This window comes from Canis lupus, chromosome 9 (genome assembly GCF_011100685.1).
Source record: "Canis lupus familiaris isolate Mischka breed German Shepherd chromosome 9, alternate assembly UU_Cfam_GSD_1.0, whole genome shotgun sequence".
NCBI classification, from domain to species: Eukaryota; Metazoa; Chordata; class Mammalia; order Carnivora; family Canidae; genus Canis; species Canis lupus.
The window spans coordinates 30,384,505-30,411,254 of record NC_049230.1 but is presented as its reverse complement, the minus strand read 5'-3'; the positions used below and the strand labels follow the sequence as shown (position 1 = coordinate 30,411,254).

The following is a 26,750-nucleotide window of genomic DNA, read 5'->3' as shown; positions in this document are numbered from 1 at the left end:
GGCGGGAGGCGCCGGGGCCGTTTAAGCGGCCTCCCTCCCGCCCCCAGCCGCCCGGTCTGGCCCCGGCCCTGCCCCGACCCCCGGCCCGGCCCACGCCGCCCTGCCCGGCCAAGCGGTCCGCGGGGCACGCGGGCGGCCTCCGGAGCAGCCCAGGCCGATGCGGGCCGCGCGCCCTGCCGCCGGCGCCGACCAGACGGAGCTCCGGGGCCCCGAGAAGGAGCGGAGGATCAATGCGGTTCAAGAACCGATTCCAGCGGTGAGAGAGGGATGGCGCCCCTGCCCCGCCGCTGCCGCCAGCGGGTCCCAGATCCCGCCTCGTCCGGCGCGGGTCCGGGCTCCCTACCTGGAGGCATCATCCCCCGCGGAGCCCGCACCTTGCGGGGGGTGGGGGGGCAGCTCCGGGGGGGGGGGGTCCCCACCGTGCGGCCCCTGGGCGATCCCCCTCCTCCGAGGACCGCGATCTCGTGCGTGGCCCGGGTTCCGGACCCCGAGCCGCGAGCCCCGAGCCCGCCCTCCTTCCAGGCGATCGCGTTGCTCACCCCACCGCATCCTGCCCGACCCGACCCCATCCCGCCAGGGCTCGCGCCCTTCTCTGCAGACCGGAACCCCAGCCGCAGACGCCGACCCCGGATCCTCCGGCCCTGGCTCTGGCCTCCACCCCTCATTCCCTGCTTTGGGGGCGCGCGAACAGGGGCCGGGCAGCCGCTGCGCCCTGCGGCGGGGTTTGTCAACCCGGGTGCCGGGTGTTCTGGTGCGTTGTCTGCGATCGGCCCTAGCCACGGGGAAACTGAGGCAGGCTCCCGTGCTGCAGCCTTGCGGGCCGGGGCCGGGCCTTGCCAGTGCTGTTCGCTTGCAGGGTTAGCGTCCGAGGGCGGTGCTGTGTCGGGCACTGCGAAGGGGCAGGTTAGCCTTCGGGTGGCGAGAGCTGCTGTTGAGGCAGGCGCCCGTGTAGGAAACGAGGAGGAGGAACCGAGGAGGCGCCACCGGAAGGTTGGCCGGCAGCTCCTTCACCGGAGGGCCGGGGGGTGGGGGGGGGGGACGGGGACCCCAGCTCCGGGGGGCGCGGTGGCCTTAATCCGGACTCGGGTCTCTGACATTTAGCAACGGATGGAGGCTGGCCCATGGTTCTCAGAGGGAGCCCTGGGCCTTCTCCTTCCCCCCCTTCTAATGCTTCTTCGTTCTAAGTGGGTGAAAGTTCATCGCCCCTGTGTCTCACTCTCCATCCTTTGTCTGAATCTGTCAGCCGTGGCCCCATTCCCAGACCTTCGCTAGTGTGCAGTGATGGGGAATTTGAAGGAAGCCAAGAAACGCAGGAAAAATCTTCCAAGGAGGGTATTGTTAAGTGTTCCACACATTGTATTTCAGAATTTCAGACTGCGCTTTTTTCCCTTTCCAACTCCTTGATCCTTTGATGCCCACTCACCCCATTATGCTTCTTTCTTCTCATTCCTCCCTCAGTCCCAAAGGGTAAAGGAGCCAAAAATGCACATAGAAAGAGTTGAGGTGGGCTGTGCCATTAGAATAAGAGTGATGGGTTTGAAGACTTGGGTTAACTTCTGAATATTGCTCATCACTCAGGGTGTTAAATGCCTGGCACTATTCCCGTGGTGGGAACAGATCAGTGCCTGTATAGGCAAAAAGGACCCATGATGTCTGGCTTTAGAACATGAAGTCAGGAATGAGGTTGGAGGGGCTTTAAGGCAGAAAGTAACATGCATTCAGGCATGATTGGTAAAGCCCTGTGCATGTGGTTTGTTTGATTTGGTTTTACTTCTTTGAACATCTGTGCTCTTCCTGTTTTCAGAGAACAGTGGCAATATTCTGTGAAATTACCCTTCTTTATTTGATTGTGTTTCTTTCCTATCCTTTGAATAAAAGCCCCCCCTTCCACTTTACTTTGCACAAACATTAAAACAACGTTAAGAGAAATGGGGAAAAAAAAAAAACACAACAAAACACCTTCATTTCAGATCCTACCTTCTTAGCTGATTGAACTACTCTTGCTGGATGCTAACCTACCCAGTCTTTATTATCAGTGTAGTAATGTGATTTTGTGCTCTACTTCATTCATTTAAAAATGAAAAATAGAGGCATTTTATTTTGGTGTGGCATAGACGTTGTGTAATTTTCTCAGTAACTGCACGCTGTCAATGGATATTTAACATTTATTTTCTTGATGGCACCTACACCTACCCTGATTTTCTTTGGAGATTGAATGATAGCATAATTTCTTATTTTTCTGTTACAGACAAAATTGGAAAGCCGTTTCTCAAAGTAAATTTGATCTTGGACATAAAGCCTGCAAATACAAACTAACAAAAAAAGTACTGATTTTTATGGTGTACAACATTAAAATGCTGGGAGTACTATTCATCATCTCTTAGAGCCATGTTCCTTATATATCTTTTGAGCATCCAGAAAAGTTATAGGTAGATAGATTACAGAGAAACTGGAGGGAGGGACATACTGTCTTTGAATGCATGTGCCACCCCTCCTGATAGATTCATCAGGACTCCCTTGAAGAGCATCTGATTGCAGCAAAAACAATTCATTAGGCCATAGTTTGTGGCTATGCCTAAGTGACAAGAAATGAACACCTTTCTGGTTTGTTCATCATGGAAATTTGGTGGTCATTGTGGCTTTGGATAAATTTCCAGAGTTCTGCCTTTTCTGCAGAGGAAGGCTGTGAGGAAATTTAGCCCACTGCCTTAAGTGGAGGGCTTTTAAGCATGCTTGGCTTCTCAAAAAGTTTAGGATGTGGAGAAATGCCACTGGGACACAGAGCGTATTTTCTCTTGCTTTACCCTTTCCACATCTGCGTCTCCCCACACCCTTCTCTCCCAGAGTCATTTTCTCTTATCACTGCATCCCTGGCTGATTAGAATAATTGCTTACATTTATTGAGTGCTTACTTGTGCCAGGCAGTGACTGGGTATTTGTGTGTTACTCATCTCATTCTCAACTCTAACCCTGGAAGACAGATTTTATACCCATTTAATAGACAAGCAAATAGGGTTGGAGAATAAAAGGGAACTTGCCACAGTCACATGGCTAAGAAAGGGCAGATCGGTTTCAATTCAGTTTCCTGTCTCTCTCCACCACCCATACTGCCAGTTCACCTTTTTCTGTCTCCCTGCTCACACAATATCATGTGTACAGCGCGGAGGCCCAGGACCCACAGAGCTTCTGTATGGTGCTGTTGGTGCATACTCATTTCTCCAGTCTTGGCCTCTGAAAATCCGAGGAAAAGTATGCTCCTTGCCTCAGTGCCAGCCTTGTGACCACTGGTTAGCTTTAAACTGATGATGTGATAAAGTACCTTATTCACAAGTGTTAGGGTCTCCCAGCACTGCCTGTTGCTTTTTTTAAAAAACACGTGTTTTCAAAACATTGAATTACAGGCATGGGGTAGTCTTCTTATACATATGCTTTCTCCCTTATTTAATTACTACGTTAAATGTCTTCCACCACTATCACCACCTCTGGCATTGGACACTTTTCCAGAACACCATGCTCACTCATAAACTGGCTAATATAATAAGATACTAAGCCAGTAGGAGTTGGCTTATGTTGCTCCATCAAGTCCTTTTGAAAGAACCTTGGAATATCCATGGTTTTAGCCTTTAAGAATTTTCTTTTCATGAGACTCAAGGTTCTTTTGGTCCTAAGACTGCCTATTTCTCTTTGTTACATACAGAACCTATTGGATCCCTAGTGAAAATAACTGGCAATGGGATATCTCTCCCTTAGATAAAATAGTTAACAACAGGCAGAATTTTTCTTTTTTTCTTTTTTATTTATTTATTTTTAGAACCTTCCTTCCTTCCTTTCTTTCTTTCTTTTTTTCTTCGGTTGAGGAGGGAGGGGGGGGAGGGAGGGAGGATGGAGGTTCTTCTTCTTTTCTTTTCTTCTTTTCGTTCTATGGTTCTTTTTTTTTTCTATCTTTTGTTTTGTCTTTTTCTTTCTTTCTTTTCTTTCTTTTTTTCTTCTTTCTTTCTTCTCTTTCTTTCTTTCATTCATTCATTCATTCATTCATTCATTCAGCATTTACTTACTAAGTTCCAGCAAGAAGTTGGGTATTGTGCTTGGGATTGGAAATGAAATGGCAGACAAAAAGGCTATGGAATTCACATTACAGTGGGGAAAGATGAAAAAAAAAATGCTCAAGTTGAAAAAAACCAATTTTTACTAATTGTAATAAGGGCTCTGCTAGGTTGGGGAAGGCTGAAATGATACTTTAGGTAGGATGGTCAGGAAAGGCTTTGAGGGAGTGATATTTAAGCTGAGCTTGACAGGTAAGGAGAGTTGAACCTTCTGGAGAAGAATGTTCTAGGCAAAAATAAACAGCAAACACAAATGCCCTAAGCCAGATAAGACGTTGGTGGTTTGAGGAGCAGAAAGGATGTGGTGTAGCTGGAGGGTAGAGAGTGAGAGGAAGGTGGCTTCCTGAGGTTGCAGAAGCAGTGGGCCCAGCTTGTGGGCCACTTGGGGAAGCCAAAGGCAGGTTTTAAGCCAAAGTTGGGATGTGTGCTGTGATCTGGTTTTCATAGACTATTGTGACTGCTGAATCAAGAAAAGAGTCTATATGGGGACAAGCAAGGAGACTGGTTAAGAGATTCATGTTTGTATAGACTGGAAATGTAAATGTCTTGATGGGTAAGGTAGGGTCTGTGGAACTGTAGAGAGGTAGGCTGATCTGGAATATATTGGGAAGTAGTATTGACAATACTTGTATTTGGAAAAGGGGAATACATAGGAATCAAGGACAACTTCTGGGATTTGACCTTGGGCCTCACAGATCTGCTGGTCGGTCACAGATCTACATTCAGAAGGCACACTGCTTTGGGCTATCTGTTCTTTCCTTTTTATATATATATATATTATTTTATTTTATTTTATTTTATTTTATTATTTATTCATGAGAGACAGAGGGCGGGGGGCAGAGATATAGGCAGAGAGAGAAGCAGGCTCCTCACATGGAGCCTGATGTGGGACTCGATCCCGGCATTCCAGGAACATGCCCTGAGCCAAAGGCAGACGCTCAACCACTGAGCCACCCAGGCATCCCTCTGTTCTTTCTCTCAAGGTTTTGAAATTTTGTCATGGGGGATTGGAGGCTTAAGAATGCTGGGTAAGGGGGAAGCAAGAGAGAGTGTTGAAAGACAGAGCTAGGAGAGGAGAAAACCAACCTGACTAAAAATAGTTTTATTAGGGGTGCCTGGGCATCTCCGTTAAGCATCAGTTTCTTGGTTTTGGCTCCGTCATGAACTCATGGTTCTGAGATTGAGCTCTGCTTCTGGCTTCTGGCTCAGTGCTGTGCATGGAGCCTGCTTAAGAGTCTCCCTCTCCCGCTGTCCCTCCCTCCCTCAAAAATTAAATAATAGCTTTTTAAAAGTGTGTTTCCCATACCCAGGACTAAATCTTTTTAGATTTAAAACCCTGTAAAAATATTAGTGGATACCCTCTTCTAGCATCAGATAACTGGATAACCCTTAGGGTTACTCAGCCTTAGGTAGAGGCGGTTTCCATAAATGGGTGCTGTTTTCTATAACACTTGAGAACCTTTTTCATTCTTTTTTGGGGAAGAGAATAGAATAGGTTCAGTGAGTGGGAGTTAATTTGCATTTTACTTCTGCTTTTCCATTTAGCTTTTAGGAATGATTCCTTCAGGAGGCTCTGTTGGAGGCTTGATTGTACCCTGGCAGATGAGAGAAATGGGGAAATTGCATTGTAAATTTCTCAGCAGAACCCATTGTGGGGTGGTTTTCAGTGAGCTCCAGACGGTGATAGGCTCCTTGCAGACTTGCTCTTCTCTTGCCTTATTCCATGAATCTGGCTCTGGCCATAAGGGACTACCTTTAGTCACATGGGTGGGATATTTTTCTCTATAACTTATGAGTTTATTTTTATCCTGAGTGATTCCAGGTGGGCAGGGACTAAGCTGTCACAAACATGGCCACCCAGCTTCTTTGCTTTTAGGAGAAAATGTGAAAGTCTATCCCTGTTGCTGTGTAATGGCTTGACTATTTTTAGATTGGGCTGCCAGAGATATAAATTGCTATTTTAGTCTTCAGCCTGGTGGTGGGTAGACAAACCCTACTTACTGTGCCCTAAACAGAACACTCTCAATATAATCTAGTCTCTACCATCTTGGAGCCTTGCTCTTTACCCTTTAAAAATTCCTAATAGGGTATGCTACTTATAGCTCTGTTGTTATGTCTGGGGGTAATGATGAGGTACATCCTTGAATGCTTGGGATGCCTTTGAAGCATTCTTCTCAAGAGTGCAATTATTTTCCTTTTTACTAATAAGAGCTATGTAGCAACACTCTTGTCCCTTAGGAAATTAGTAAAATTACTTAAAGGATTAGCAGGGGAGAAAAGGCTTATTTTATCTATGTGCAAGAATAGCTTGGATAAATTATGGAGCTTTTAACTGTATGCTTCTCTTAATCAGTTTTCAAACCATCTGACAAATTTCATTCAATACCGTATATTCTGCACACTAGTTAGATAACTAACCCATTGGTGGTCCAAGAGAAATATCTTCATTGTCCCAGATTCATTCCGCAATGGATTTTCCACCTGAACTCTGTGTATTAGGTTAACAGGAACTGCCACTTTCTTATTTATTTGTTCTAAGGATAACAAGCCCTTTTATTTTTTTAAAAAAGATTTATTTATTTTATTTTTGTTTTTTAAAGATTTACTTATTAGAGAAAGCAGGAGCAGAAGGAAGAGGCAGAGGGAGAGGGAGAAACCAGCTCCCCATTGAGCAGGGAGCCCGATGTAGGGCTCCATCCCAGGACCCTGGGATCATGATCTGAGCCGAAGACGGACACTTAACCACCCAAGCACCCCTAACAAACAGGCCCTTTTAATTCAGGGAGAAAATGCTAGTCTTTTGTTCCTAAGCCAGGCACTGTTTAGGATGGCTTGACCATGTGCTTCAGACCTGGTTCTGCCATTTGGTTCAGCCTGGTACCATTTTTCATCATGGTAATTAAATAAGATATAACTAGTCAGAACTCAGTAGCATCAGGTGACTCTCCCCTTTTCCCCATCTTAAACTAGCTCATGCAAAAGGATAATTTATAATAGCTCAAAGCCTGTTGATGTCTTGCAGGCTCCAAGCACAGGAATGCAGCAGGGCCTCTGAGACCTGAGTGCTGTTGGATCTCTTCTACCTCTCTTTGTTTCTCTGCATCTGCTTCTTTTGGGCAGCTGCTTTTTTATCTTCCTGAATTTACATCTGCCTTTCCAGAGAACAAACAGACTAAGCCAGCATCCTTCATGAAACATGGCACGAGTGTGGGTTGGGTTTTAGAGGATCCGCATCTACACACTGAAGTGGAAGGATGCTGTTCATATCTTCAGGTCCCATGATAGTCACGGTTTTCACCTATTCATGCTATTTCCACAAAGTGGGCCCAAAGGGAATTATGGAATGTGGGTATGTGTCTATATGTGTAACAGATTTTGATATTTAGATCTATACATACATTTGTGTGTATGTATGAATTTTATAGCCAGAATATTAGGTACTAGTTAATATATTTGGATTTGAAAGCAAACTGTTTTTAACTCTGGGAGAATTCAGGTAAAAACATACCTCCAGTTTAGGTGACTTAGAGGCAGCCGGGCATCATTTATTTAAGCTGTCTGGTGCTGGAACAGGTAATATGATATAGGGAAACTAGTTGTATGGGCCTGCTGATCGTGAAACATAGGGTGTAAAGATTTATAAAAGCTTTATACATTTCGAGAGAGAAAATTGAAACCTTGCATTGTATCCCTTTCCTTTGAATGGCAGTTACTGGCATTTGTAAAGTTTAGAAAAATTCCCTTGCCTTCTTTACCTAGGATTTAAGATTTGGTTATGCCTTTTTTTAAATTGTTTGTTTTGGTTTGGTTTGGTTTGGTTTGGTTTGGTTTTGGTTTTGGTTTTAGCATGGGGGGTTATAAGTTGAAGGGGGGTAGATATGATTGATTTCTGTTTGTTTTTGGTCGGTAGAGGTTTTTCTTTTGAGCAAACTGAAAGAATACTTAATCCAATAAACTAGGGCATTTGCTTTCAGATCATGGCTGTTGGCTCAGTTTACACCTGTTTAGTGGCTTTGGTCTTATTCCTGTAACTAGGTATTTCCAGCAGTGCCTCTTCAATTAGAATAGACCAAACGATACTGGCAGCCTTCCCCATTGTTCTTTATACACTTAGAGCTTATTTCACGTGATGTCTTTTTGTTTGTCCAGGTTCATGAACCACCGGGCCCCAGCCAATGGCCGCTACAAACCAACCTGTTACGAACATGCTGCTAACTGTTACACACATGCAGTGAGTACACATTCTGCCCTTTGCATCCTTCCCAGAGGACTCTGGTGGGAGGAGGGGCAATTATCTCTAAGACCCTCCGCCCATAGCTGGATATACCTATCTATCTCTGGGACCTCACCTACCACAGCATGAGTGCTCTGACCTACTCCAGTTCTGTCCATCCTAAACTGATTTGCACTGACAATATCTTCTTTAAAATAATAAAAATAGTGAATTACCTTAGTTCTAGGAAAACCAATGAAAACTACTTAGGAGGACTACTGGCTCTGGAATGAAGAGAATCACCTTTTCAAGACAGTCAGCTGTGTTCATGTGGCAAGGAAGATGCACAGATTTGTTGAAAAAGATTCTTTTTCTTACTAAGTGATCCCTTGAAACAGGTAGCCGTACAGTCTCAACTTCCACAGCATCCACTTTTCAGAGCAGATGTTACTCCACATTGTTGAAGAAAAAGCTGATTCGATCCCTAAATTCTTAGTGAACTTTTTTCTTCCTAATAAAAGCAAAACATGCTCATTTTAAGAAACTTAGAAAATACTGAAGAATGTATAAAAAAAAAATAAACTGCCCAGAGATTGATTAATGCTTTGGTGCATTTCTTCTCTTTGTGTGTGGTGTTTATGAATATATTTTCTTAGTTTTCCTGTTAATGTGTTACTGACATTGTCGTGTCATTATAAATTTCCCTTTATCTATGGTTTCATTATTCTCTTTGAAAGTTGCATTTAGTGAGACTTTTTGAAGGAAAGGAGGTAGCTGCTATATAGTATGAAGATAAGAAAAAAAGGAGGCCAATCTAATCCTTTCATGAAGAGTGTTTAGAACAAGTTCATGTAATTATTTTAGATAGTGTTAGTACAACACATAGTTTGTGTACATATGTCATTAGAATAAAATTTGCTTGGATTCTAGTCGTGCCTTTTCATGTCTTTAATCTTCTTCCCCAAAGAATAATCATAAGGTTTTCTGTAAAGAAACAGTGATGCCAGGCAAACCCCAAATAAACTGGTTTCTAGTAGATTCCTTTATAATCTAATAGATCCATGCCACTGGTCATTCCTTAGCTAAATCAAATTTTATGAAGAATCTTTTATATATTATAGTAGTAGAATTCAGATAATACTTATTAATACTGAAACATCGTCCCAATTTATCACCGGATGTCCTTTTGCCTTAAGGACTAAAAAGACCTTTATTTAAATAATTAATATCCTGGAATCTTGCCAAAGAGGAAAAATTAATACCTGACTAGCCTGCCCTGAATTCTGTAAAAGAGCTACAGTAATGAAATTTGGAGTAACCTCTCTAATGTACAATCTCCCTGGACCCATAGCTTAGATTCTGGGGACAAGAAGGATTTGCTGGAATTCTTTAGACTTGATCTACTCCTGTCTTTGCCTTAGTGACACAGTTATGTGAAGTGAGCTTTGACCAGAAGATCAAAATGTTTAGAGTACCAACTTGGACTAAAGAATGCATTGGTCTAATTTATCTTCTATACCTGTCAGGATACCCATCTTTTTTTATTCTTGACCAAATGTTTGATGAATTTAACAGCTAAAAGTAAAATTATTTCCAAAGATAATTATCCACAGGCCCATAAGGAAAAGTTTTGTATTTGTATGTGTATGAGGAATGTAAAAGTTTGAATAATAATTTATTCAATATATATAATATATAATATGTAATATGTAATATGTATGATATATAATAAAAAAAGACTTCTTTTTCTTATTGTTCCAATATACATCCATTATTTTTTCTATTTATCAGCAAAGCACTGATGAAAGTTACAGGTACAGTGTACCATAATAGTTTCCATACCACTGACCAATAAAAGTAATCAATAAAGTGTTTGTTAATTAGCATTATATTGAGCACTTAAAATATAATATGGTTTGACTGTTGAGATGTACAGTTCACCTTTAGGAATATTTTTGCTGGAGAAGGATCTGAATGATCCCTTATGTCTTTTGGGTATGCTGTAAGTTAAGGAATACTAGTATAAAACAAAGTTAAGGAAAAACTGACAAAACCTCCATGTTAATTTTTTAGGACAGAAAATATCATCTTACTAAATTTACTAAACCGTATCTCTGAGTTTTGACTTTCATAGAGCAATAACATTTCTACAACAGACAAAACAAACTTCCATTGTCCTCATTTCATTAAAGAGAGAGGATACTTTAACATGAGAAAGTAGAAAGGACATAATCTCAAAATACATAAAGTTCTGTCTTAAGAAAAACTACTGTCTTTAATTTTCTCATACCATCTGGGCCAATGAAAACTTCAGCATTTGAAAATTCAATGCTGATCTTATCTAGAGGATGTGATATTTTGTTGCAAGAGGGCAGACGTAGGTGTTGGGGACAAAAAGATTGCTCAAGTTTGCATTCTTTGCCAGGTATGCTTATTCTAATATCTAATAAAAGTTTATTTTTCCTGAGGATGTCCATTATTATAAATGGACAATTTTACAGGAAACCAAAAACTAAAAAGATGAAGTCTTCAAAAAAAACTAATCATACTCCTACTCATATGATAGACACTGAAATTTGTGTTCATATGACTATAAACTTTGGCACAGAAAACAAAATTCTCTGTAAGATTCTCTCTTAAAATTACTTGAATAGGTATGAATGGATTAGTCTTGCTTACTTGAAAGGTGCTATTAAAAATGAAATAACCCCCTAATGCTTTCACTTTGCAGTAGTTCCCAGGTTGGTGGAATGTACAGATCCAAACTAAAAATCAGGACCTATGATTGCACAGTTGATTTTGTGTATGTGGTGTACATTTTAATACTTATGACCTCGATTCATTCACTTAACCCTTTGCTGAAATGTTGAGATTTCAGTAGATCATGGGGGAAATAGGAAAGAACATTTAAAAGTATGCCCTCCCTGAGAAATCTGGATACATGCTTGGCATTTGAATATTTTAAGTGCCTACTTTATTTTTATGTATTTACTTTATTTTTTTAAGATTTTATTTATTTATTCATGAGAGACACAGAGAGAGAGGCAGAGACATAGGCAGAGGGAGAAGCAGGCTCCCTGCAGGGAGCCCGATACGGAACTCAATCCTGGGACTCCAAGATCATGCCTTGGCCGAAGGTAGACGCTCACCGCTGAGCCACCCAGAGGTCCCAAAATGCCTACTCTAAATCACATTAGAGAATAGGATGAAATATATTCTTGTGTAATGAAATTAGGATAAAAAACAACTGCCTTGCAACAGTTGAGTAATGTTGCCTCCTTTACCTGCTTATTTGTGTACTGATTGGTGGGCACTGTTCCTGGGCCCTAAACAGCATTTGCTGTGCCCAGGGCAGCCACCAACCAGCCCATCTGGCTCTTGTTAGGATTACCCAGGAGAGGCAAGTGTTTAAAATGATCTTTCTAAAATTGTCCCTGGGAATCCTATGTAATTTTTAAAAAGATTTTATTACTTGACAGAGAGAGCGCGAGCACAAGCAGGGGGAGTGGCAGGCAGAGGGAAAGGGAGAAGCAGGCTTCCCACTGAGCTTTGAGCTGGATGCAGGGCTGGATCCCAGGACTCTGGGATCACGACCAAAGGCAGACACTTAACTGACTGAGCCAGCCAGGAGCCCTGAAACCTATGTATTTTTAACAAAGTTCTCAATATAGTAAAACCTAGGATATTTACTTTTCTTTGCCTTTCCCTCAGTTCCTCATTGTTCCAGCCATCGTGGGCAGTGCCCTCTTGCATCGGCTGTCAGACGATTGCTGGGAAAAGATCACCGCATGGATTTACGGGATGGGCCTCTGCGCCCTCTTCATCGTTTCCACAGTATTTCACATTGTGTCGTGGAAGAAGAGCCACTTAAGGTACCATTTGTGGCCTGCCCATTTGCCAGATCAGAATAGCTGACCCAGGCTAGCCTCCCATACCAGCATGTTTCAATCAGGTCAGAGCTACGGAGTGGATAGACCTTTTCTTACCTTGTGGATTATAATGCTGTGCTGTTATCCAGGAAGATTCCTATGGATTGGACAGACTTTGAGAACCCCCATATGTATCTAAGAAAGCAGGCATTACTCATAAGCCACCAACAAAATTGCACTGCTTCCCCGGGACTTAGAATGTAAAATCCTGAGACTTGTCCTTTAAGGTTGTCAGCTCACCAAGGACACCATAAGAGCACAGCAGCTGTGGGGTAGTGACTAAGTACACTGACCTCGGAGTGCGCCCAGCCCTGCCACTTAGCTCTGTCAGTTACCTGACCCCACAGAGCTGCCATCTCTTCATCACTAAAATGACAATAATGATGCCCGACTCCCAGGGTTTTGCGATGGGTGAATGAGACAGTGCATGCCAAAATGATTTGAAAATTACAAATAACCAGGGCTTGTAATGTAAGGAGGTTGGCTACAGTTTGGGTTTATTGTTTTGCAAAGTTCAGCTTTCAGAATTAGGTCCTGTGTATCTTACTCAAACAGAATTCACATGTTTTGCTACTATTAGCTGTCAAGTGCTTTGCAAGGCACACCAGGCCTGCTAGCCTCCTAATAAGAAGGACATGAATGCATTCCTCCTCTGAGTGAAGGATTAATTTGGGAGAATCCAAAGCGAGAAGCACACCATTTAGTTGCTTGTGGAATGGATTCTGTACAACCTGAAAGTGCAAAATTTTGTTTTGTAAAAGGAGGATTCAGAGCAGACTTAAGAGTGTTTTAAAATACTAGAATATAGCTTTTGGTTTTACAGAATGTCCAAAAACATCTCAAACTATTCAAACAATCTATTATTAAAAAGACATGCTTTATCTAAGAATAGGGTTTGGGATTCGTGAGGTGATTACTGGTCTCCTTATATGTAGAGTCATAGTGTCAGAGTGAGAAGGATCCTTAGGGGTCATCTAATCCAAACCCCTTATTTTTCACCTGAGGAATCTGAGTCTCAGAAGTGGCTTGCCTTGCTCCGGTCAGTAATACCAGCTGAGTCTGATTGTCCCAGACTTCTGACTCCCATACCCCTCTCAGTATTGCTTACAGTTCCCAGCCTGCCAGCTTTGCCTATAGGGTGACAGCTTCTTGGACCTAAAATAAAACCACAGCATTGGATCACAAGGGCTTGCTGGGGCATGCTCACAAGAGAGCCTCAAAAGTCTCTGTCTCCCTAGCACACAATGTCACAGGGACCAGAGGCCAGGGTATTTCATTATCTTCCTCGCACAATCCAACGCTTGTGGTTGCCTTGGCTGACTTGGCTTTGATATCTAGATTTCTGAATCAATAAAGAGTTGTAGATACCTACTTCACTATTTAGGGCCTCCCTCCCAGGCTCTGGAGAAGAAAGTGTAATAGAAACCAGGCTTTCTTGAACCTTGAATTAGCACTGCTAGAGTTATAAGTGTGAATTTTTGCTCTGCCCTAAATTTTTTATGTATCCAAATCTAGGCTTATTTAGAAGCAAAAGAATGGACCTTTATTGAGTACCTATTATGTGCTAGATGCTGTCCTAATGAACACATGGTCTAGGTGATCACACATACTCCTCACACATACTCCTATGATAGAAATGTTGTCGTTTCTATTTACCCTGTGATATAAGTGAGGGTCAGAGAAGCTGGGATGAATCTTGAATAAAATTACAGGTCTGACTTTACCTGCTGTAACAAGTGCATAGCAGTCTAGAAAGCAGAATTAGAAAGGCCCTAGACATGATTAGGAATCACAATCATCCAAAGAGTTTAAAAAATAATAATAATAAAAGATTCTCTTCATCCCTCCATCCCCTATCCCATGTTCTAGCCATTTTAAAAATTACAATCTTCTGGACTAGAGTTTATGACTATATTTTATAAGCTTCCCAGATGATTGTGATAGGCAGTCAAGCTTGAGAAGCATTAATCTAGTGTTTGCTTTTTTAGATCCAAGACCTAAATTATTTCCCCTTTACTAACATATGACTAACAATAGCCATGACTAAAACATCCTCAACTTGCTTTGGTCAACACCGTGTGTGTAGTGAGGCAAAATCTAAGGCCAGCACTCACCCAAGTTACAGGTATCACCCCTTGGACACTGAGAATGGATTCAAGACGATGCAGTGCATTCATACTTTTAAATCACCTTAGTAAAGGGCAGATTCTCTCTATAATCCACTGGTTGGCTAGACCTCAGTGAGCCAGATCTTTGTACACTTCCTGAATTTTCTGTTTTGGAAGGAAGAGCTCACTTAGAAATCCAGGTGGCTACCCATTTGCAGCAAATGTGCCCTTTTTGGTTTTGTTTTGTTACTGCTATTCCTAAATTAATTTTTGAATTTCCTTTATTATAACTTCTTGTGTACACTAAGATATTTGAAATGAGAGCTGCTTTGAAGATGTTCTAGAAAGACATGAACTCCTTCATGCCCTGCACTATGATAGGTGTTGAGAGATGGTCTGCCCTCAAGGAATTTCATTTTTCTGTTACATCAGATCTAAAAGAAATGTAAAACAGCAGCACAGACAGATTTTATTTATTTTAACCAGAATAAATTCAGAGCTGATTACTGTGGGGTCCTGCCCCCTGTATCTCATACATGGTGACTTTTGTATGTGCAAGCTTAAAATTAATATAAAGCTTTTACTTGTAGCTTTATATCATTAAAAATAGCTGTGGGACTTTGAGAGCCAAGTTATAACTGCCACAAGAAACTAGAACAGGAGTGGAAATTACAGCATAGTGGAATGATAACCCATGCTGCGAGTCTGAAAATTTTCTAAAAACTTTGCCTAACTTGTTTTTCCCCCCACTAGGACAGTGGAGCATTGTTTTCACATGTGTGATAGAATGGTTATTTATTTCTTCATTGCTGCTTCTTATGCTCCATGGTAAGATCCTGTCTTTCTATTTTTTAAGGTAGTGTTTTTGGGATAGAATGTCTGTCTTCCTTCCCTAACTTCCTCATGTCCCTGCCCCGTGTGTATGTGTAGGGTAGTGCCCCTACCGCACTCCCTCCCACACACACGCATAGATGCTTTTTTTAAAAAAAAAAACTTGGGTCAGATTGTAGATTTTAAGGAAAAAATGTCACTGCTGTTCAGAATATATATCTGGCACTGGATTGTTCAAGAGGAAGTGCTAGGAACTGTGTGCTAGGTAGCACGCTCACTTTCGAAATATGTCACCTTAGCCTTCCACGTTCTTTCTATATACTTCTGCTGCTGCTCAGAATACTTGGAGATCTAATCATTTAAGTGGAAATGCTATAAATATGTATGAGGCAAACAAGCTCACTTTCAAAATTTATCCCATTTGTCTTCAGTTCACAGCACAGTAGCTACTATATATGGAGTGCACTTCTCATTTCATTAGCTGTATGAGTAAGATAACTAATTAATTAGCTATTTAAAACACTTAGTATTCTGGCTCAGTAGGTGGAGGCTGCAGCTTGATTCAGGGGTTGTGAGTTTGAGCCCTGCGTTGGGCATAGAGATTACTTAAATAAAAATGAAGTACTAAAAACAATAAAATACCTCGCATTCTGCTCAATTTTTTAGTCTTTCTGCCCTTTTGGTATACATAAGATAGAATCTTTTGTTTCCTGGAAACCTACAATTAAAGGAACTTTAGATTCCTTCTATCAAGACATGGTTCAGTTTTAAACACTCAGAAATTCACTTTGCTATAGTCACTAGAAACAGCAGGCTTCTACATTCTGACTTACGTAGCATCCATCATTACAAAGAAACTTAATTATCTATTAGAGTAAAAAGTGTGTTCTCTCCCTAATTGTCACTGTATTATAGTTCTGCATCATATTGGAGCAAGAACACTTACAGGATTTGGGGAAGTATTCCACAACTTAAAATAAGGAAATAAAATTTTTAAAAGCTAAAGAATCAAATATTATAGTAAGCAACCTTTTCCCATGTAGTTTTCAATAGGCAGGTGGTGCCTTTTCTGTTTGGAAATAATAATTTTGTAGTCATAGTCAATCAGAATAACACTTGATTTTTTTCTCATAGCTATTCTTAATATGAAATGAATACAAATGAATTTGCAGCATGTTAAAATTCAGGCTTTACAAGAGCCCACAGTTAAATTCTGACAAAATGTCTTTCATAACATATGTTGAGTTAATTCTTCTCATGTTCCGCCTTGGCAGAGAGATGGTAATGGAGATACTTGGTCCATGTATTAGGTATCTGCTGTGGGTAGGTGATCCTGGTTGAGGATTCTGTTCAGGGTTCTTATTAAGCTTTGTAAGCAATCTGCTCCCAAATATATTATCAGAATTAAGCTGATTTGACAGCAGTCTGCCTAATAAGGAAAGTCGGGCATCACAGGTGTGGTGGGACTCACTTCTGCATATCTCCTTTTAGCTGGTTCTATTTTTAAACCACGTTGGAACTAATTCTAAGTCTTAAAGGTCAACTAACAATTTTATCTTTGAATTATTAATTTTACCGAAATTGCCTAAATACCTCCATGACCTGTTGAATGCCTTTTCATCCTGGTTTTATGCCAGCACTTGCCCAGTTTTCAAGCCTAGAGGAAAACACAGGTCCTATGAATTCCCTTCATTTATCACTTCTGTTCTTTGTTGTCATGTTTACATTTTTTAGGTTAAATCTCCGTGAACTTGGACCCCTGGCATCTCATATGCGCTGGTTTATCTGGCTCATGGCAGCTGGAGGAACCATTTATGTATTTCTCTACCATGAAAAGTAAGAGAAAATAATCTACATTTGATAGTTTTAAAATTAACTGCCTAAATTTTATCTACATTACAACATAATTTGCTTTTTATATTTGTACTTCAGAATAGTAGAAATACATAAACAATATATACTGCTTTTAACAAATCTTCGAAACCATTTGGTATTCATTATTGGTAGATAATTGCTTTGGGAAGAACTGAATGGCACATGTGTGATAGGATGCATTTGAGGGACAAGATGGACTACTATTTTAGTTGGATGTTACTTCACATCCATAGGAGACTTGACCTTATCAGCAAACTAGCCTTATCCTCTGTGATTTTTACTTATCACATGAGAAAAATAACTGCTTCTCAAGCTTTCAGTGAAGATTGAAGTTAATAGATAAGCACCAGAACAACACTCACCTCCCTTTTGGGTTCATACCCAAAAGACTTCCAAACTAGGATTCTCTGAGGAAGGGAATATTTGGAAGAGCATCCAAACTCTTAATATTCTAACCATAGGGCACATTTTTTAACCTGTTATTTATAGTCCATAGTCATAAGTGTTAAGCAATATAAAAAGGAAAGCTTATTGAAATTTAGCATCACAGCCCTAGAGGAGACCTTCAAAGTCATCTATTCCAGCTACATGCTTAAAAAAAAATGAAGCCATTTAGGATGTGCATCAAATTAGCAATTCATCTAGAAGTAGGACCCAAGTGTCCTAGTTTCTACTCCATGGCTCTTTTCATTATTTCACATACCTGAACTTGAGAAATTCACAAGCATGAAATCATTGTCCTTGAATGCAGTTTATAAGCTTATCTATTGCTATTGGCAGAATAGCTTTCATATACAAACATAATTTGTGTTTATCATAAAGTATTCAGTTGTTTCTTCTTTTCAGAACAAAATGGCAGTTTTCACTAACTTCTGACTTTGAAAGTCACTTAAATGCATCTTTGACCACAATTAACAATTCTGAGTAGTGTTATGTAGTATGTATATAAATCCAAGGGAACAGTTTGCTTCTTGGGCTCAAACTTGACCCTAACTTACATCCTTAAATAAAATAGAAAGTAAGGTGAAATAGATATTTTTTCTCCTATTTCAGGCCTCCTTTTATACCAAACCCACAAATCCATTCTTCCCAGTTCCATGATAAGGTTATTTCCTGGTAGACTCTGAGTATAAAACATGGAGAATGAGATGTGATTGGCCCTTGGTTATTTGGTTGGGCAGATATTAGGGAGTACCTAAATCATGTCAGGTGCTGTGCTAGGCCTTACAAATCCAAATATAAATGAAACTTGGCCACTGCCTCCAAGGAACTTAGAGCTTACTTTGATTAGGCAGAAACGTAAGTTGAATTTTAATACAGTGTGTTTCTTAGCATTTTCAGACATTCTGTAGCCTAATGCAATGAGCCTTACAAGTCAGAGTTTGTGCAGATGCAAAATAGAGACAAAATTAAATGCCCTTTATTCCTTAGGGCTTCCATCCCTTTGCCACTGATAAACCCGGCCCCACACGACATCTCTGTCCTTCTTCATAATTTCAACTTCTTGTAGCTGTGGATTGGAGTGATGATGAAGGCAAATACTCTGGGATTGGGAGGGGGAAATGCATGGTGGATTGGATGCAATAATAACACTTTTGGTAGCAAACATTTTCCAAATCGCATGTGGCATTTGATGCCATTTCAATCCTGTAAGAAATACTAGTTCATTGTGACTCAACTGTAGTATTTTAATTAGAAGCCCAAAGGTCTCCTACTGGGAAAATATGTTCATTGGAATAGTTTAAGAATTTGCATTTTTCTCTTAAAGGAGGAGGGAAGCTGGTATGGAAATGATCTAAGTATTACAGGAAGATAAAATTAGCTGCCTTTCTATCCTGCAGGTATAAGGTGGTTGAACTCTTTTTCTATCTCACAATGGGGTTTTCTCCAGCTTTGGTGGTGACGTCAATGGTAAGAAATGGCTTCATAATTTTAAGTATTTCACCTTATTTCTTTCTGAATTGGTGGGACTCTTCTTTCTGAAGTTATGATGTGTCTATTATTAACTGGAGACTCCAAAGAAAAAGTATATAACAACAAAGTCCCTGAAATCTATAGGAGCTACTGGTTGTAGTTTGGGGAAGTTATATACTGAAGTATGTTTCTTTCCATATAATAATCTTCTGTATGTGTTTCTTTTGGACAACCATTCTGTTCACCCCACCCCTTCCCTATCCTTCTCCCAAAGAGGCATGCAGTCATCTGCAGATAGATATTTCTGCCTGAATTGTTGGGTGTCTCAACCATAAATCCATGGAGGAGGGTAATTTTTTGGATGTCTTATAATGAAAAAACTATAAATTACTGACTTCCTAAATCTTAAAAGGACCACAAGATGTCGGTTGTGTCAATATTTTATTTAGTATTTCCCAAAAGTCTTCACTCTTACTTTTCTTTCACTTACTTGCTTTTAAGTTGTATTATTTCTCTTTCTCAGGAAAGTGACTTTTTTTTTTGTTTTTTCTAATTTTACTTGAAAATTTTAAGGACTTTCGTGGGTGGAAGTATAACATTACCTGTAGTAGGTGGTCAGTGTATATATTTTGAACTCCCTTTCAAATTGAATTGCTGTTGAGAAATCCATGTGTATCTATCACTCAGTTTGAAAATAAAGCATATCGTTATAGCCTTGTGATCCCATCCAGCTGGTTACTGTACCATTAGTTTATGTAGTGCCATTAGCTCCAGTGTCTTATGCTCTACATTTTTTGGCATTAGCCACTGTGTTAATTAAGGAATTCATAATGTATCTAGTTTGGATTCTTTTCTCAGTCTACAAAGGTCAGAAGAATTGTACCTATAATTTCACTCCTGAGCTCATAGGCACATTATAAGAATGTATATAGCCCCTACCATGGTCACAAAAACACCTGTAAAAGACTTAGGAGCTATAGAGGTTTGCTTTTTTTTTTTTTTTTCAGAGAATATATCTTATGAGAATGTCACAAAATATGTTTCTTTAAGGTAAGAGCTTTATGATAGCTTTTGTAATTACCTAGCACCAAAAATAAATATAGTTTAGTTGGTAAAGGCAACAAGGAATAGTGAAGGGGAGGAGGTGAATGATGGAAACGAGAAAATCTGCCTTGAAGGCCATATTGTTAGAGGGCAAATCAGGACACCCAAAGCAACATAAAGCAGGGTCTGTACATGTAGGTTACTAATCATTAGAGTAGAACATCAAATAAATTCCTTCGGGGTATCATAGAAGCTGGTTTATCCAGTATTTTTACTAGCCTAAATCTTGGCATTTTCACAAGTTGTACAATAGTCGGTGACTAACGTTTATGATAGTCAAACAGGATAATCCTCATATTTCCCCCCATAGAAATTCCTACTGAGCAGGAACCTAAAATTCATATAAATGAAAAGGTATCATAAAGTTTTATAATGTCTTTGATTGGGAAAAGCATAGGCTGCTATGGGAGCACATGACCCAAGCACCAAAGGAAATGATCCTCAAGCTGATTCAGAAAGAGAAAAAAGCCTAGAGATAGTAGGGATGATGCAAATTGGATAGGAAAGAATCTGGCATCAAGGAAGCCCTGGGGAGGGGGAAAGCACCAGCACCTTTGAAGTACTGAAAATAGTTCATTGTTTGGAATATGAGTGTGTGTGTACCTGTTTGAGTGTGCCTCTGCACAAGGTGGATAATTTTGCAGATAGCACAAGTCTTGTGATAAAGCTGGAGAGGGAGATAGAGACCAGATCAAAAAGAACCTCCTAAGCCATCTGAACTAACAAACGGTATGACTGGACACTCAAAGCTTTGGTTCTGGTCAGAATATTGGACTATCAGACTTACTCTTCTGCTATAAAGAATGATTAAAAAAAAAAAAAAAACCTGGCAAAAATATTTGAAGCAATTGTTTCTTGGCATTGGACCACAGACACAAGGCTGTGTTCCTTGAATAGAAAGATGAGCTTCAAATTTGCCCCAATTTTCTCCCTGGGGACACTTTCCAAACTGCAACCAAAAAAAGTGGAACCAGAGAGCAGTAGTCAGGGTAGAGAAAACAGAAATCAGTATTTTAGCTACTGAGCCTGCTGCAGTTTTGGGGTAGGATCCTGGAGAAGAGGGAGCTTCACAGAGAAGTATCTCCAAAAATGTACAAAGGGATTTCCCTGAGTCCTTGCCCAGATACAAAGCTGAACCTGTGCAGGGCAAGACTCTGCATGCCCTGGCCAAGAGTGGCTTTTGGAGAGTTGTGAGATAATGAGAGTCCATAAGTGCCTGGTGCTGAAAGGTTGATCAGAGTCCAGCCAGCCACAGTGGAGAGACCATGCTGAACAACACAGGTGTTCAACTGAACCTAGCAAGTTGACCTCTACACCTTAGGAGAAGAACTATTCCAGCTCTAGAGTAAGGACTGTCCTGGAACTATTGTAACAAAGGCCAAAAACAACCTGAAAAGGATAAAATTGATCCTCTGTACATAAACTGCCAGAACAAAACTCAACATTACTGAAGGGAAGACAGCAAAATCTATATATTAACAGTTTGGCATCCGTTTATCCAAATATTACTAGATAAGCAAGAAGCAAGAAAATGTGACACCATGCACCTAAGGAAAAAGCAAGTCAATAGAAATAGATCCAAAGATGACAGACATGTTGAAATTAGCATACAGGGACTTGAAAACATAATGAGTAAACAAATGAGCCTTAGAAAAGAAATGGAACTACAAAAAAGGAAGTGAGTAGAAATTCTAGATTTGAAAACAGTGTATTAAGAAAAACATTTATTGGAGGGGTTAACAACAGATTGGATACTGCAGAAGAAAAGATCAATAAACTTGAAAATGCATAGACACCTACAGACTGGAAGAAAATATTTGCTTTCTCTGTATGTATCTGGCAAAGGATATGTATATGGAATATGTAAAATAATCCAAATGAGTGATTAAGAATCAATCCTATAAAAATGGGTGAAACACTTGAACAGACACTTCACAGAGAAAGTTACATGAGCATCCAATAGGCCCTTGAAAAAGTGCTCAACATCATTAATCATCAGAAAATTAAAATTAAAGTGAAATTAAAATAAAATGAAAATTAAAACCTCAATGTGCTACCAGAATATACCCTGGAGACTGACAACACCAAATTCTGGCAAAGATGTGAAATAACTGGAACTCCAACTCATCATTGGGGGTAATGTAATATGGTATAACTATTTTGGAAAATGGTTTAGCCATGTATCGTAAAATTAAACATAAATTTATGACTTAACAGGTTCTACCGAACAGAAATGAAAACATCTACAAAAAGACTCCATAAGGCCTGGATGGAAAGAACTGATAAACAAATTAAATAAATCAAGGGAATGCTAAATAATAATAAAACAGAATGATTGATATAGATAAGCATGTGCAGGAATCTCAGAAATGTGATAATTGTACAAAAAAAGAAGCCAGACACAAAAATAGGCGTACAGTATAATTCCATATGTGAAGCTCTAAAACAGATAGACGTAGTCTGTGGTAATAGCAGAAGTAAGAGCAGTGGTTGCCTGGAAGAGATTGTCCAGGATTGGGAGAGGGTGTTGGGCTAGTTGCCTGTCTTGACTGAGGTATGGGTTAGATAGGTGTATGCATTTGTCAAAGCCCATGATGTTCACTTAATATTTATGCATTGCACTCTGTAAATTAATTATCAATTTAAAAAAAAATTACCCATTTCCCCCCATTCCTCCCCAACAAAAGAATGTAAGTTCAGGAAACCAGACCACCTTGGTTCACATCCTGATTCTGACACTTAAGCACTACATAGCCTTGAGCAAATTATGTAATCTCTCTGTTTTAGTTTTCTCCTCTGTAAAGATAGGATACTAATAGTACCTGATATAGGGTTGTGAAGATTAAATGAGTAAATATATGGAAACACTTCAAAGAGTGCCTGGGATAAAGTAATAGCGCAATGACATAGGTAATGAAGAAAACAGGTTTTGTTTTAGGATTAACTACATTCTGGTTCTCTGAAAGTTGGTAAGTTAAATGTGGTGTTTGAGGAACTGTTACCAGAATATATGTCAGAACCATCCTCTATACTTGGCTTGGTCTCTTGCTTATTGTTTTAGCAGAGAGAAAAAAAAGAGTGGTATCTTTTGGGCTGTGCCCAGCTTTGTGGCTTTGTTCAGGTTACTTCATTCCTCTGGTTCCATTCTCTTCATCTCTAAAATGAGGTTGTGTTATATAAGACGAGTAACTTTTTACTCTTTGGGAATTACATTCCCCTTTGGGAATCTGATGAATACCTTCTAGAAAAATACCCCTAATGCACATACACATAGAATTTTGTATAATTAACGGATATCAGTTGCTTTGTAATCTTTAGGAAATAATAAATGTGTGGTATTTTGGGAGGGGGTTGTTTTGGGGGGTTTTGTTTGTTTGTTTTTGATAAAAACCGATCTGGCTGACACTTTCATTTTTCAAAGGTTAATGAGAAACCTGTTGTCAGTCGATGTGGGTTGGCTCCTTCCCCATCTTTTGCTCGTACAAAAACCATGGGGTCTTAGTGAACTTTGAAAGGACTGATCCTTACCTGTGGCCCTAGATCCTCAGCCTGGCTCTTAGCTCATGATTGTCCGTTGCTGCTGCTGTCTAGGTGCATGCGACCCATTCAGGTTGATGGCTGTGTTAGAGCTTTCCCATGCTCCCAGCTGGACCTGGCTGCAGTCCAAGGCTCCAGGGCTCACAGGCTTGCCCAGGCCTCTGGGACACCCACACAACCCATCCCCTTCCAAGGCCTTGCCAAAATCTGGCTTGGTTTTCACCACCCTGCAGAACTTGAGACCTTTCTATTCCTAGTCATCAGGAATCCAGGGGACTGACTTGTTCATCAGCCTCCTGAGCCCCGCCTCTGTTCTCTTCCCCTCATTCATACAACTTAGTTTAATTTTGAAGATGGGCCAAGTCTTCAAGCAGCCTAAAAATTCTCCTTTTTGTGTTATAAAGCACACATGACTGTTAACTTCCTGCTGAGCTAAAAAACACTTGGGCTCATAGACAAAATGGCCCGGCAACATCTAGAAGGTCAGGAAGTATGTTATCCTTCCCTGCTGTCTGATCTCCGAGGCCACTTGTAGCTGTAATTTGCCCATGTCAGCCATACGGAAGCCGTAGGCTCACATAAGCAGGGGAAGTCTCAGGGTAGAACAGAGTTTGAAGAGGATGGGGGAAGTGCGAACCTGGGCCGAGATGTCCATTATAAATGTGGCAGTGTGGATGTGCCTTGGTAGGGAAGGAAGCTCTTAAAGAAGGTGGAAAGTCAAAGATTATACTTGCTTAAAATGAACTCCCGTATCTGGATGGATTAGAGTCCGCTTCAGCATGCTGTAGGTGAGCGGAGTGTGCTGCTTTTTACAAGGGGGGCCCGACTGCCTGCCCCAATCAAGACAGCCCCCAAGGGTACTCCAGGTGGGTGCATGAGAGACTCAGGTTTAGTTCCTGTTTACAGATCAGGATTCTGTCTGGGAAGCTCCTTCATTGTCTAGCTTTGGGGAATTGCAGTGATCTCTTCAGTTTGTCACTTCAAGAGTAACATCAAAACCTCTTTCTTTTTTTCCTCTGTTGACAGAATAACACTGATGGACTTCATGAACTTGCCTGTGGGGGCATAATTTATTGCCTGGGAGTTGTGTTCTTCAAGAGTGATGGCATCATTCCATTTGCCCATGCCATCTGGCACCTGTTTGTGGCCACGGCAGCTGCGGTGCATTATTATGCCATTTGGAAATACCTTTATCGAAGTCCTACAGACTTTATGCGACATTTATGACCAATCTGTACTAGGTCTCAAAACCAGTATTATTTCAATTATGGCACTTGGAAGTAGGGTAAGAGCTGAAAATTGCACAGAGGAAAAAAAAAAAAAAGACAACTGCACTGACTTTCTATCTTTTGAATATAATTACTGTGAAAGTCTAAAAGCTGTGTTCTAGAATTCTCCGCCTCACAGCAGATAAATAAGGTAGTGAATTAATTATTCATTCCATTCCACTATCATGAAGGACTCCGGATAGACTTGGCCAGCCGATGTTTACAAACAGAATTTTGTATTTTAATTTTACAGATTTTCCTACATGATTTTTCTAAATTACTAGGTCAGGTTGTAAAAGTCAGTGCAATAACAAAGATTCCTTTTTAAGAGAAAATTGTTTCTATCACTTTCCCATAAGCTGTGTGAAGAATCATGGACAGAACTTACACTACTTTTACCATGTTTCATCTTGGCATAACATGGTTATTTTTTAAATAGAAATTTTCATTTTTTGTAAATTTTTAAAGAATATTTCATTGAAGCGCATCTGCGGTTCCTCATTCATGTGAATTTTTGCAGCAAGCTGTCAACATTCCACAAATGAACAAACATTATACCTCTTCTGATAGTTTTATTAAGCATAGGGGGATTGCCAATTTTTAAAAACTGCGGTTTTCCAAACTTTTCTGCCAACCTCTGACTCTGAATTCCATGCTGCTTTGGGGCATATACTTGACCTAGTTTGGTTTACCAGTGATGGAAAAGTATTTTGATATCATTAACTTTTTCAAAAGATTCAACTTTTTCTCTATGCCTTTGCCATGTTTTCTTCAGGGTCTCTTTCTACAGTGGATGAGTATTCACAACTATATTATGATGGTATTATTAGAGTGGTCATCCACTGAAGATTCCTGAAGAGTATTATGAATTACAGTAAATAGTGGTATTGCCTGTTTGGTGCCCGTCAGTTAAGTCATTGTCACTTAGCTTAATATTATCAGTTTGATACTCATTTTCAGTTGTGGAATTAGATGCACAAATTCACATTCCTATCTTTCCTCTGTATCTCCTGATATACTTTTTTCTTTTCCGTAGAAGAATATTTAAAGCATTGTTTGACAGGTAGAAACTCATGCATCTGTAGTTCATGGGTTATATCCTGGCTCAGTCGAGTGGTATTTAATATATTATTTTTGGTTTTCCTTCAGTGTCTTATATTAAGATTAACATTAGTTGCTTTGTTTATTAATCTCCTATTGGTGTTTTAATAAATGAGATAACCTTGCCTTTAGATCTGTGCTCATATTGACTGCTTGCTAGAATTGGGTTTGATCAGTGGAATAGTTGGTTTAATGACACATTTAGGCTTATTCATTGAAATGTTGTACTATATGGCTTTAAAAGAGGGTTTATTTTGGGCGTGCATATTTAGAATGCTCTGATTTAAGTGAATTACAATGGGAATGAAGAACAGAACTGGTATTTGCTGATAAATTCTTACATAGGCAAGGTGCCCGGTGATAACACCAACCAGACCATCCCTATCTGCATGATTCTGAACATCCTGATGCCTGTTGTTTTGTGTATATTTTGTTTTTAATATATTAACTTTTGTGGATTCATTTAAAGTCTGCTCAAAAGTAACACTGTTGAAACCACTAAAATGTATGTAAAAAATTGTGCTATAGACTAGAATAAAATTGTTACTTGGATTTGTTCCATTGTCTCTAAATTAGATGACTGTGAAGATGATAATGCATTTTTGAGAGCTTGAGCTCATCTAGCATTTTAATTTGTATACTAGCCTTTTTTTTTTTTGAAAAGTCAGTCAACACAAATGCTGCCTGTCATCTAGAACTTTCTAGTCCACTTTTTAATAATTGAAATGCCAGAGCCAATTCAGACATTGAATCACATGTTTTCAGTT

The 26,750-nt window shown here is 40.1% G+C and overlaps 1 protein-coding gene across 3 annotated transcripts; it reads left to right on the top strand.

The window, feature by feature from the left end:
- Positions 1–26,535, top strand: MMD (monocyte to macrophage differentiation associated). Of its 3 annotated transcripts, XM_038547798.1 has the most exons (8): positions 1–256; positions 8,253–8,334; positions 12,028–12,188; positions 15,107–15,181; positions 16,919–17,020; positions 18,901–18,970; positions 19,981–20,023; positions 24,641–24,746. In XM_038547798.1, exons 1-7 carry the CDS (start codon positions 231–233, stop codon positions 20,020–20,022), a joined length of 558 nt encoding a protein of 185 aa, XP_038403726.1. In that variant the 5' UTR covers positions 1–230; the 3' UTR covers position 20,023; positions 24,641–24,746. The 3 variants fall into 3 exon arrangements, with proteins under 3 accessions (XP_038403726.1, XP_038403724.1, XP_038403725.1); XM_038547796.1 differs by lacking the exon at positions 19,981–20,023 and having other exon boundaries at positions 24,641–26,535; XM_038547797.1 differs by lacking the exons at positions 15,107–15,181; positions 19,981–20,023 and having other exon boundaries at positions 24,641–26,535.
- Positions 26,536–26,750: the final 215 nt, after the last annotated feature.